General features: G+C 38.0%; 1 protein-coding gene across 2 annotated transcripts in view; it reads right to left on the bottom strand.

Annotated features, from left to right (window-relative positions):
- The window catches only part of usp33 (ubiquitin specific peptidase 33), a 34,015-nt gene that overhangs the window by 2,423 nt on the left and 17,972 nt on the right, over positions 1–13,620 (bottom strand). Inside the window, exons 10-23 of one of the 2 annotated variants that reach the window (XM_082173978.1) lie at positions 12,619–13,021; positions 12,106–12,243; positions 11,833–11,945; positions 9,744–9,916; positions 8,835–8,905; positions 8,622–8,655; positions 8,491–8,536; positions 6,590–6,770; positions 4,586–4,712; positions 3,681–3,850; positions 2,778–2,859; positions 2,582–2,690; positions 739–841; positions 475–543 (exon numbers count right to left, since the gene is read on the bottom strand). In XM_082173978.1, coding sequence (XP_082030104.1) covers positions 475–543; positions 739–841; positions 2,582–2,690; positions 2,778–2,859; positions 3,681–3,850; positions 4,586–4,712; positions 6,590–6,770; positions 8,491–8,536; positions 8,622–8,655; positions 8,835–8,905; positions 9,744–9,916; positions 11,833–11,945; positions 12,106–12,243; positions 12,619–13,021 — 1,819 coding nt within the window. Of the gene's footprint in view, positions 1–474; positions 544–738; positions 842–2,581; positions 2,691–2,777; positions 2,860–3,680; positions 3,851–4,585; positions 4,713–6,589; positions 6,771–8,490; positions 8,537–8,621; positions 8,656–8,834; positions 8,906–9,743; positions 9,917–11,832; positions 11,946–12,105; positions 12,244–12,612; positions 13,022–13,620 lie in introns of both variants that reach the window. The other variant, XM_082173977.1, reaches the window with a different exon arrangement.

The following is a 13,620-nucleotide window of genomic DNA, read 5'->3' on the forward strand; positions in this document are numbered from 1 at the left end:
ACTTCAATAAAGATCAATCTATATTTTATTTATAAAAAGAAAACTATGTAAAATGCTATTTTACATTTGATTTCAATACCTGAACTTTGTTCAGTTGTATATCATTTGTGCTATAGCTAATTTGCTTATTTGTTGTTCTTGTATTTCAGACTGTATACTTGTCTTTAATAATGTTTGAAATGTATATTAATCTAGTTTATTATTTAGTTGTTCTTTAGGCTGTTGATTTTGGTTCATAGTAATCAGCTGCAACAGAATATGTTTGATATCTAAACGTTCGTTCAAATGAAAGTGTCTTACAGCCAGACTGTGTTTCTTCACAAGGCCATTTACAGGTTTGGGATGACATGAGCGTGAGTAAAAGACAGAATTGGTTATCCAGTTTTGCTTAGAAAATTGTCATATTGAGGAAGTAAAATGGAATACGAATGCCATTTCATGATGACTTTAAAAGATCCTGATGGTAAACATTACCTGGCTTTAATGTGATGTGTCCATTTTTATTTATAGCAATCTTGGAGTTATCAATTGGCCCCGGTGGATCTGGAAGACACAAGACCATCAATCATCAGAAGCACAACAAATATCCCAACCAAAAGTGAAATACGACCAAAAGCTATAATGAAGTTCTTCAAGAACTCCTTATTGATCAATAACCACAAAACATGATGCTAATATTCAATTTCAAACTTTCAGATACTTTAGAAGTCTCCGCAGCAGGGATGAGAAATGACTTACCAATGTCCTTGCCTTTGACGAAGCCTTCCCATTCCCGGAACCACTGCATGCTGATACAGTATATCACCACAGGAGACTCCTCCTCCTGAAATGCCTTATTGAGCTACAAGGACAGAAGAGAGGGGGAAAGAGAAGAAAGCACATGAGACCATGAGATGTAGAAAGAAAGAATCCGTTACCGGAGCGTTTCTTCATGGAATATCTTCCCACCCCAATGCTGTTTATACAATAACAGGATAAACTGAGACAGAAGCTCTGTTCCAAATCCTAGTAAGCTACCTTGCGGTCTATGGCTTACATAAGCAACTGCTTTCTATAGCGCCGTTCACACACAAAGCATGTTTGCATTCCACTCCACTGCTTTTCTATGTGAACATGCACTAAACCATGGGTTCTCAACTTTCCTGCAGAGTTACACTCTAACCTTGATCAAACTCATCTACCTTTATCTTTATAGTGATCCTGAAGACCTTGATTTAGTTCAGATTAATTTGAGAAGGGTTGGAGCAAAACATATGGATCTAAGAGTGTAATGATTCAAACGTTTTCTCCATGCATTGTTTACAAATCCTGCTGATGTGTATGACAAATGAATCAATGATCAAAATGATCAGTCCTAATCGGCTTATCGTATCAGATGTAATTTTAATATTGCTGCATCCCTGCATAAAAGATTCCACATTATCGTTCCTTTGGCCTCCTTTGTTTGCCCTTAATTTGAGCCAAGCTGAGTGTCTCTGGCTGAAATCAAGTACTTTTGTGCTCATGCATAAATAATGACTACAATTTTGGAGAAGAAGGGTGGGGGTCAACTTGGTGATCTCAGTCTGAGAGGGTGGTGTGGTGGTCGTCATGGTGAGTGTGCGCGCACAGATAACAGTCCAGACGTTAGATTAACTGAAAAGACCAGACACTCTTCACACTGAATGTCCCTTAAAGGGATAGTTCACCCAAAAATGAAAATTCTGTCATCATTTACTCACTCTCGAGTTGTTCCAAACCTGTATGAATTTCTTTGTTGTGCTGAACACAAAGGAAGATATTTTGTGGAATGTTTGTAACCAAACAGTTGTGGAGCAGTCAATGGTTACCGATATTCTTTCTATAATTTTTTGTTCAGCACAAAAAAGAACTGTATACAGGTTTGGAACAACTTGAGGGTGAGAATATGATGACAAGAGTTCTCAAAAAGTACCAACTTCGGTACAAAGTCGGTACTGAAATTTAAAAATGTGATGATATCAGCATTTCCCTCTAGCATTTAGAGCGCTGTTGAAGTCTGATTGGCCATTGTGTTGACGTGCTCAAAATATATGTCTTTGATTGGCCATTGTGTTGACGAGCTCGATATAAGTCTGTGATTGGCTACGATGATCAACAATGATATCTTTGACACTCTTCACCAAACGCTTACACAGATACACACGGGAACGTTTAAAAGCAGGCGTCTATCATCAGATCCCTAATATATCCGCTGATAGACACCGCTTTCAAACGCTCCCGCGTGTATCTGTGTAAGCGCTCGATGAAGAGAGTCAAAGACAACATGTTTTTGAAGCGTCGATCATTGTAGCCAATCGCAGACATATATTGAGCTCGTCAACACAATGGCCAATCAGAGACATGTTGAGCGCGTGAACACAATGGCCAATCAGAGGCGTTTAAGAATCTGTTCAACAGCGCTCAAAATGCTAGAGGGAAATGCTGGTATCATCACATTATTTTATTTCTTTGTACAGACTTGGTACAGAAGTCGGTACTCTTGACAACTCTAATGAAGACAGAATCAAATTTTTTGGGTGAAACTATCCCTTTAAATCTACTTTGACACTGAGGCTCCTACCCGAACAAACATGTCCAGCTCATTCTTGCGGCGTTTCTCCAGCTTCTCGATTTCGGTCTGGCAGGTGTGGCAGACATACAAGTGATTGACAGCGGGGCCACCTCCGTACCTAAACAACAGCATGCCGACAATTAGCATTTAATAAGAACTTAAACTTCCGCATTAAGTCAGGAAAAGAGCAGTGACAAACGCTTACCTGCTATACAGATGATCCCATACACTTTGGGGAAGCATCATAACAAGATCATCAATGGATGTGGCTTTATTTGGTGGAATACCTGTTGGAGAAGAAGAAAAACATAATTTTTATGTTAACCACCAAATGATTAGTTTTTCTAATCATACGACCAAAAAAACTCTCCTCTAAAAGTCAACATGAAACTGCATTCATGAAGATTTATGAATACTTAATATCCTCTATTAGATCTTTTCCTTAAAACTCATTTGAATCAGTTCAAACGAATCAGATCAAGGGGAGGAAAGGGCCTTTGAAATGCTTTCTGAAGAGATTCACATCTATTCGCTGAGCTCATACTGCACTCTCAAGTTTAGTAGAGTAAAAAGGAGAGGAGTAGAGGAAAAACAAACATAATCAGTGAAAAGGATGTGGCGGCAGTTGACCTCGAAAATGTTGGTAGAATCTGCAATTATATCTGGTGGTGTGGAGTCATCTGTGGTATATAAATACTTTACAATGGGAAAAAGGAGGAAAGGTCCAGATCTTTAAGCGGTCAAGACATTTATTTTTTTATTTTTTTATTACTTTAATGTGCTCCCTGAGGTTCACTTATAATGTTAAAGCGACTGAATGTCAGTGGGGGATGATGTGCAATGATGTATAAATATTTGTCGATGTCTTGCCCTGGAGGCAGGCATATGCAAATGTATTTGCCCGTGTGACTTCACAGATCCCACAATATAAAAAAGAGCTGTTTTAGGAACTTCATTAAATAAACGCTTGGCTTATAATGAGGACGATGACTGAAGCTCTGAAACTTGCAGGATGTTTTTAATGGTACAAAGACCTCTTATATGTCAAAAGATTGAGGCAAATTTTGATTTCTCATGTTATGACCCGTTTAATAAGAGCGGTCCTCACCTCCGTGGGCACACAGGAAGTCATGGTTGGAGATGGGTCCTGGCTCAGCGAAGGTTTTGAACTTGTTCAGCCACTGGCGGGAGATGTAGAACTGCAGGAGGCTTGGCTCCATCATGTTGAGCAGACTGGTCACCTTCCGCCTCTCTTTCTGAGACTCGTCGTTACTCTTCCTGTTACACACACACAAAGGACATCAGTGCCATTTAGCAACTGCCAACACACATTTCACCACAGCACAGAGATTTACAGTCAAACTCAAGGCCATTTGTCCTGCTTAACACAACCTTGAGCTTTTCTGCCTAAAAGATAGCAGCATCTTAAAATATTGTTTGTTCATCATAAAACCAGGAAATACTAGAAAAGAATCAATAAACTGATATTTAACAGGATAGTAAGCAGATTTTTTTATTTTTTTATTTTAACACACTCCATTTAGTATGTAATGAAAAAAACATTTTCAAATAAAGCAAAAAAATAATTTGATTATCAGCCACTTTGCCTGTACTCACTCACTCACTCATTTTTATTTAATTAAATGTATTATCCATGTATTTATTTTAATTAAATTTTCAATTGGTATTTAATTCAATATTTACATTTACTAGGACTAAGTGATATTACTAACATTAACTATCTTATAAGCTTATAAATCCTAACCGTAGTGTTGAAATCAAGTAGTGCTGAAATACGACAGGTGTTAGTAGCATTATGGTTAGGGCTTATTAAGAAATAAAGGATGTAACCACATATTTAAGATTGAGGATAATAGTTTAAAAAGTGGACAACTAAAGAAAAAAATTATTTGTTGTTTATTAATTTAAATACTGGTAGCCAGAAGTGAGAAAATATGATTTTTAACCTTTTGAAGAGAAGAAAATCATGTGTGTGTGCTAATATGTTCTTACTTGTAAAAGAGCACATATGCCTCGGCGTTTTGAACACAGGACTCAGACACCTCAGTAACACTCTGGTCATCAAACTCGTACCACTGCTGGTTCAGTTCATTTCGACAATAGGCAATATAGTGACCACCTTGAACAAAACAAAAAGCACATTTAAAAACATCAGTCCTGTCAGAGCCGTAGCCTGGAGATTAACTCACATGAACATGAACTGAGATGTGGCGCTCATGTATGCAATGCTAGTTTGGTGAAATTTCCTGATCCCATTGTCCCTAGTTTGTCTCATCGTTTCCTCTTTTTCTGGGTGAAAGCGTGTCTTCCGAGTGGCGCACAGCGATAAGCAATAAGCACGTGATCTTAAGATTCTGGGTTCGATTCCTGCCTACTTTATAAAAGTGTGTGTAATGTTGTGTGACTTTGATTGTTTTATTATCTGGGTAAGCATTGTACTATTTTTTCTTCCTCCTAAATATATATATATATTTTTTTTTTTGTGTTCATTCTAATCTGAACTTCTGTTCATTTTGAGTTCATTCTCACTTGTACTTCTGAACCTATCTGTCCTTCATGTACTGTATATTCTATTTCTGCTTTTGCTGCCCCTTATCACTGCTTACAGCTATATTTTTTTTCTCTATTATTGAATCAACATCATGGCTGGAATACACTACACAACTCTTATAATCTGAACAGATGTAAAAACACTTAGGGCCAGATTAACTAACAGCTTGCGCCAGAGCAAACCCTATTTTGGCATAAAAAAAACTAAAAAAAAACTACTGTCAGTATTTACTAAAGTGAAAAAATAGCGCTGTAAAAGCACGGACAGGGTTATTTTTTGCTGTTGACCTTATTCCATATGCATTTGTAGGAGTTTTCCTTTTTAGATGCAAAATTTATGGGAGGAGAATATTTAAATGAATCATGCAAGGTGATTTACTAAGATTTGCACTAGTCAATTTACTGGTATTTGCACCATTATTTAATGTAAAAAAAAAAAAAAAGCACATCTTAAACCAGAAGCTAATTCGCTCTACTCTTGGTAGATTGGGTTTTCGTCATTATGGAAATGATCGGCTGCGTCTGTTCTTTAATTTGCTCATCGTCAGTCGATCACGCACATAACTTCCACACCCATCATCGCTTTTTTTTAGAATTGTGCTCTAACGCTAATTTACCCTGTTAGTAAATCTGGCCTCTAGCATCATACACTTGCCGACTTTGTAAATGATTACAGTGAAAAACTGGGCATCATACACTAAACGAGTAGTCCCGAACAGAACAAACTTGCACTTAAACAGGTGCCTCATTGCTAGGAGATGCATGACAAATGAAAACAATGTATCAAACATGTTTGAAACTCTCCAACTGGACAGATTCATAGTCTGAAGTAAAAAAAAAGGGAGTTTATGCAAAATTTTCTGTGAAATCTGTCAAATTTGCCCAAAATCTGAAGATTGGCTCTGTCTTCTGGCAACTAGCGTTGACTCATCCAGATGGCAACTCAGAGCAAAAATCTAGGCACAAATAGTGTACTGTTTTCCAGGTTTAAATGACACCAGTGATCAAAAAGAGACTCTACTTTCACCACCTGACATTACTTACACATCTCTTCTAGTAAAGTTGAGAGCTTGTTTCCACCACGGGCAAAAACTTTTTCATTTTTTTTCTGAATTTTTGCAATTACGAATATATATATATATATCCCACATTTTCCTCAATATTCTAAACTCATTATTGCAAGAAAAAAAAATTCTGAATTGCAAGTTATAAACTCGGAATTGTGAGTTTACGTCTAAAAATTCCGTTTTATTTTCTAAGAACTGTCGCAATTACCTTTTTTAATACATTTATTTTTTCTTCCATGGTGTAAACAAGCTTCTATAATTTATAAATAATAATAATATGAATATGAATACTAACATTGAATACTACATTTAGAACTGCTGTAAATGACTTATAATAATGCCATAATAATAATGACCTCATTGAAAAGCTTGGACTTACTGCTGGCAGTGCCGTGGTGACAGATGACTGACAGCAGGTCGTAGGTGGTGGTCTGGTCGGAGCTGTCCTTGGCCAGGAAGGGCTGCATCTCGAGGCCTTCCAAAGGGAAGGACACGTGAGTGCCGATTTTGGTGGAGAACATAAGTTCATGTCTGAAGCGCTTGAGGTGAATGCACAAAATCTGTTGGGGAGACGGTAAAGAGAATTTGAACAAAGCAGGAAAGTCTGCTGTCAGTTTCCTACAATAAAACGAAAACAGCAAGAATGTGCCATGCCTGTTCATATAAAAATATAACTACCTGGGCAATTTTTTACAGTAGTGTTGTAGTCAAGACCAACTAAACCGAGACCGAGTCAAGACCAAGACCAGTGTGTGTTGAGATCAAGACAAGACCAAGACTTTGAGGGGGTTGAGACCAAGACAAGACCAAGGCAGGGCGAGACTTGGTCAAGACCAAGACCGGACCAGCACTCCTCAAAATCATCTGAAAGATCCATATCTACTGCCTGAGAAATGTAGAAATGTAGCAGCACTCTTGCTGATATTGTTTAATTAACATGTTATAATATATTTTTTAAAAACAAGCACTCATTCAAGTACTTTTTTGCAATCATATCTTTGATTTTTGTGGGCATTCGTATTAATTTTGGTGACATTTTTGACACTATCCCCCGTTAATTTCTGACCCGGCACAACAGTAAGAAATCAAATTAGAAATAAGTTATTGATTGCATTTGAAGCAGGAAGTTTTACATCCAACCATGTTAATGATGTTAACAAATAAATCAGACAATGTAATGGTAATTTGTGATATCCTCGCAGTTGTGGTCTTGACCGGTCTTGAAATAATGTCCCGCGTCCTCTAAGTCTGAGACAGAGACAAGACCAAGTACAAATGAGGTCAAGGTCGAGACAAGACCTTAAAAAAAAAAAATGGTCTCGAGTACTACAACACTATTTTACAGTAAGACTGTTTAGTACTATAAGTTGAGGGTTTCCATCAGTAAACTGCAATGGCCATTTAACAGATGTACTGAACAATCATCAGATCTAATGACTCCCATTGGATGTCTGTGCTTGCCATTAAAGATCCCTGAGCATATTTACCAGATGGCAGCAGATATTGTGGGTTAAAGGCATCCTTAGACTCTCTCCAAATATAAATCCACCGGATAAAGGAAATGGATGACTCACCAGACCTTATTACTCATTATATTACTATCATTTCTCAAGGGTCCAGGTTTTGTGCTCATTTCAGGCAGCCTTGATACAAGGACAAGACATAGAGGACCTAATTTGTGGTGTGTTTATATTATTTTTTTTAACTCTGGAATTAAATTAAAATTAAAGAAAATTTCTGTCATTAATTACTCACCCCCATGTCGTTCCAAACCCGTAAGACCTTCGTTCATCTTAGGAACACACAAATTAAGATATGTTTGATGAAATCCGAGAGGTTTCTGAATCAGCCATAGACAGCAACGTCATTGCAAATTTCAAGGCCCAGAAAGGTAGTATATAATGGAAGCGCTGCACTGTGTTTACTACATGGAAAATAATTGTTGAATAAAGTTGTTATTTTTGTTTATTTTCAGCGCAGTGCGCAAAAAAAACAATAAGGTTGAACCACTATAGTCACATGGACTATTTTAACGATGTCTTTACTACCTTTCTGGGCCTTGAAAGTTGCAATGAAATTGCTGCCTATGGCTGGTTCAGAAACCTCTCGGATTTCATCAAAAATATCTTAACTTGTGTTCCAAAGATGAACGAAGGTCTTACGGGTTTGGAATGACATGAGGGTGAGTAATTAATGACAGAAATTTCATTTTTGGGTGAACTATCACTTTAAATAATGTGGTGCCTAAACCTGTATAATAACCAAAATATGATCGCTTACCTCTGGCAAACTCTGAACTTTGCAGAATTTGACCCCATTTCGTAACCTGAAACAACCAAAGGAATCAACATTAACACTTTAATTTCTGCTACCACCTCATTCAAGTTGTTCAACAACAAGTTCATACTCACTTCTTGCATTTTTCACAGCTGTACATGTTGTCTCCTGAAAAAAACAAAAACAAACAGCCAGTAAGAACTGCACCACTGACGTGCTAAATATAAACACAGAGTTCTATAAAGTGAAAGATTTCCATATTTATCTTCTTTTTCAGATGTCAGACTCAAAACAGTTCTATCAACTATTGGTTAGTTTGGGTGACAAAGCTTTGAGAAACGTCAAACCTTTTAGTTCATCCCTGGCAAAAAAGGCAGCCAGACAGTCCTGCAGCGTGACCACAGGCCCCCAGAACCAACTAAAATCAGTGAGCAGAAATAAACAATCAGGGACAATCATTCAAAACCAACACGTTAAGTCATTTTCCTTGTTCTACAATGTTATACATGCTTAAATACAGGGAACTAAAATGAACACTCGCCAAGCGCCAAATAAGAGTAAAAATCGGTGCTGGTGAGTATATGAAACGTGTCAATCCCCAGCTGGCCGGTAACATTTTTATGAATTCTAATAGGCTTGCTGCAATAGTTGGTGTTACCGGTGTTCAGCCACAAAACTGTTCCATCACTTGCCCACCACGGTACCGCCACGGATTTAAAAGCGAGGTAAAAAAAAAAAAAAGGAAAAACTCCAACATAAAGGTGATGCCAGTATTACCGCTGTTGTCACACATTGATTAACCGGTAGGAACATTTCCACACCATCACATCCCTCAAATCTAACGATGCAAAATTGGGAAAACAAGAACAATTTAAGCCGTGCCAATTTAAATATTCAAACTCAAGACGACGCGAAAGGGAACTCAATTCGTTACTCGAGCGATGTGTGGGAAGTTTTCTGTGCACAAACATCCGAAGCGCGCGCCCAGAAATCCGCATCTCAGACAGTGCGCGAATACTTGAACAGACATATTCAAACAAAATGATGTCAAAATGCCCATCTTGGCAAGTTCTACTTAATAGGGTCAACAACAACAACAAAAAAAACCACTTAAAAACCCCCTGTCGAGAAAATAAAGTTTTTAATTTTGTTTATATGTCTGTGTGGTGTTTGTAAATTGCTTTAAGACAAACCATGTGTAAATTCTGCCTGTATCATTTTCTCTTCCTCGGAATCAGTTTCTGGTTCAAACATACCTCTTGATATATTCCATGACGAAAGAGATCCAGCCTTGAGGGGCGTAGGCTTCTCCACAGGAACCAGCCTTGACAAGAGCGGTCTGGTGGGAGGAAGAGTGCAGCTTGGCAAGGTCCTCTTTCCCTGGGATGGGCAGAGAGATGTCCTGGAAGTTCTCCAAAGTCACCGATACCTGAGAAAGGAAGGACAAGTAACAGATGAGCCTGATTTAAAATGCTAATCTGTAACTGCAACTGCAACTGCTGCCAGAAACAAGAACAGAGACATTAAAACAACTGTGATGAAAATAGCTCTATTAAAACCAAAATGTCATCATGATGTCAAGCTTTGTCCAATTTTCTCTATCACTGATTATTTTTCATATGCAAGGGATGTTGATTTAATTAACAACATTAAAAAAAAATTATGATAATGTGGAAATGGTTTGATCATATGAAAAAAATTCAATAAATGTTTTGTATTTTAATATATTTTAAAATGTAATTTATTCCTGTGATGGTAAAGCTGAATTTTCAGCATCATTACACCCATCTTCAGTGTCTCATGATCCTTCAGAAATCATTCTAATATGATGATGTGCTGCTCAATAAACATTTATTATTATCATCAATGTCGAAAACAGTTTTGTTGCTTAATATTTGAGGAAACTGTAATGCATTTTTTTTTTCAGGATTCTTTGCTGAATCTGAAAAGAACAGCATTTATTTGAAACAGAATTTTTTTGTAAAATTAAATGGATAAAAAATGATAGCAAAGGCAATTATAACGTGTCTTTGCTGAATACATAAAAAAAAAAGAAAGAAATACACACATGGCATTTTAGTCAAGAGAAATTATGACAAACAAAAGTCAAAACTGTAAAAATGAACACAGATCATCAGATCAATGGCTTATTATTACTCATACTCAAAGTTTTGCTTTAAGAATAATTTGCTTTCATGTTAGCATATTCCTTAACTACACATTATGTACACCACATTTTTAGGGTTTTGACAATATACAACCTGTAGCTTATATCTGTTTATTAATCTATCAACCTTTGACCTTGGTTTTTCTAGTGTCACACTAATAATAACGTCATACTAAATTAAAAGTCTAGCAGCTAATCTGCAGGAACTTCATATCTCAGTCTATCACAAGTACGTTGTCCTCTGTTATTTTTAAAATGCTTTTCTCTGCTATCTGAAGAATCAAATGCTTGTGTTCACTTTGGCTGCATTTACACTGCAGGTCTTGATGCCCAATTCCGATTTGCTGACTATATCCGATTTTTTTGACGACCCGCTTACATCATCTTTTAAAAGTTACCCATATCCGATATTTGCATTTACACTGCAAAATGAAATTGTCAAACACATTTTGTTTTAAAGAAATGTTCATTTAAAAGCAGCGCTCATTCATCATTGTATTAGATGCGCGCATCAACCGTCGCCTCGAGTCCGCTGTTGAAGGTGATGATCATCCATTTATCCTCACGCGTAACCACACATAAGAATAACAACTTTGACCATCGGGTGCGGATACTTAAATCAGAGAAAATTATTGGTGCGGGTGAGTGGCGGGTGGATGATTTGTTATTGGCTGCGGATTCGGGTGACGTTGGAGCTCATCCGCGCATCTCTAATTATGCAGTGTTTTGCTTTCCGCACTATTTTCAAAGGTCAGCAAAACATTGCTCTTGTAAGGTGTAGAAAAAATTACTCCACTGTGTTGAGACTTCGACCTCCATCGCACCTATAATAAGTCATGTGTTCTCAGTTGGTGGTGTCAACCTGAGTTGACGTCACTTTTTTAATGACGTACGACTCGCATTTACTGGGGAATATCCGATTTGTCTGCTTACATGGCACACGCAAATGCACGTATCCGATTCATATCCGATTTATTACCACATATAAATGAGGCCTGAATCCGATCCGAGAAAATCGGAATCCATGCGTTTTTTTCCTGCTTACACGTTCACCGGTCATATCCGATCTGTGCCACATGAGAGGAAAAAATCGGAATTGGGTCACTTGAACCATGCAGTGTAAATGGGGCCTTTGTCAAAGCGAGGTTGTTTGGGTGGAAAACACACAAGTCACTCACCCGGTCGCAGGTCAGACACTGAACTGAGCTGACAATGGTGCCGTCGAACACCTCAGAGATGATGCTGCGATATTTCCTCTGCCGCTTGCTCTTAGGTGGGTTGAACGAGGGTACTGTCAACACGACATACCACAACCATTTAGGATCAATTTCAAATCTGTTTCAGTTCAGGTTATGGAAATAAGCAAACAACAATAAAAAAAATACATTTAACTATACTGGTATAATAAAACTAGTACACTCCCGAAGTGATTTCGGCTGAAATTCTGGTACCTTTCTTGTGAGTTGAGCTCAGGTTTGGCCACATTGAGGATTTGGGGGGACTGCAAGACAGTCTAGATGTGATTCCCTCGTTTCCACAGGGACTCTGTGGTCTGACGCTACTGCTGACATGGGTTTCAGGGTTTGAATCTGAACAAAGAGGAAACACAGAATTCGGTCAAGAAAAGCAAGCAAAACATCAATTTATTACAAGTAAGGCCCTGACATACATCAGTCGAAATTGAAGAACATAGACGTGATGTAATTTTGAACAAAATCTGGCCAAAATTCCTCATTCCATCACGGTTAGACAAGTAAAATCATGGAAACACTGGAGTGCCGAATTGCAGAGCTCCACATCCCTGAGATCACATGCTTTCAGAATGTTCGTAAACAGTCTACCATTGCGCAGTTATTTTAAACTTTTTACCTCTAAGCAAAGAACGAAAACAAACTTTTCAGTGAGTTTATCAGACTGACATGTTAGTATAATTAACTTAATTTCATTAGCGTCCTTACGTTCACCTGAAGTTCGGCCCTGAGCTTTAATGGCTCCTTGGCTGCTGATAATTGGCCTTGACTCGGTGGTCGTGTCCACGTCTTTATCCAGGTCACAATGGGAACCGGCACGGTACAGGTTGTTGATGAGATTTTTCTCTTTCTGCCAATCCCGATTGTTTTGGTTCTGCTCTGGCATCAGCATCTCAGCTTCGTTGATGTCTTCTGGCACTCTGGGGCCTTCGCTTTCGGCACGATCGCTGCTGCCGCACGACTCGCAGGACTGGAAGTCGTCTGATTGGCTGTGGTTGTCCTCGTCGGGACTGTCATCCATGGCCACAGATTGGTTTGGGTCCTCGGGTTCAGGAATGAGCTCCTTGAGCTCCTCGTGGAGTTGGTCCATCAGACAACGCAGGAACTCCTGAGAGTCCTTAGGATGGAGAAAGATTTTTGTGTTTTACAAAATAAGAACAAACAAAGAATGTTTAAACTCTATGTTAAGGCCTGTTCGCGCCAAGGAATAGAACTATGATGATAATAACTTAGAACTATAAGGTTATAATAATCATTCTAATTCTGTAAGAATAGGGAAGTTCACTCCACAGCTATAACAATAACAACACAGAGGTACAACATCATTAGATTCACTTTCAGAATGCTTTTTTTCAGCTGAATGATACAAATATTGACAATGTCGCTTATAATAAACAGCACGTTATCATGCGTTGGTGTGGTCGCTAAAATAATTATCGTTATTTTTTATAGTTATTGTCCTTGGTGTTAACCGGCCTTTAAAGGTGCACTCAGTAATTTGTTGTTTATGTTGCGTTGCCCAATATAACATTATCTTGGACTTGCACTGCCATCTAGTGGAGTGGATGAAGCATCACATAAAATCAAACATTTCCAGTTCCTGAAACACATTATTTTACGTAGCCCTGCACATGACATGTGGAAGAAAAATAGTTATCGTGGCCACAAATTAAGAACCCCCCGTTTTTTAAATTGTGGTGGCATTTTTTATTAATT

Source organism: Leuciscus leuciscus, assembly GCF_965113295.1.
Source record: "Leuciscus leuciscus genome assembly, chromosome: 6".
NCBI lineage: Eukaryota > Metazoa > Chordata > Actinopteri > Cypriniformes > Leuciscidae > Leuciscus > Leuciscus leuciscus.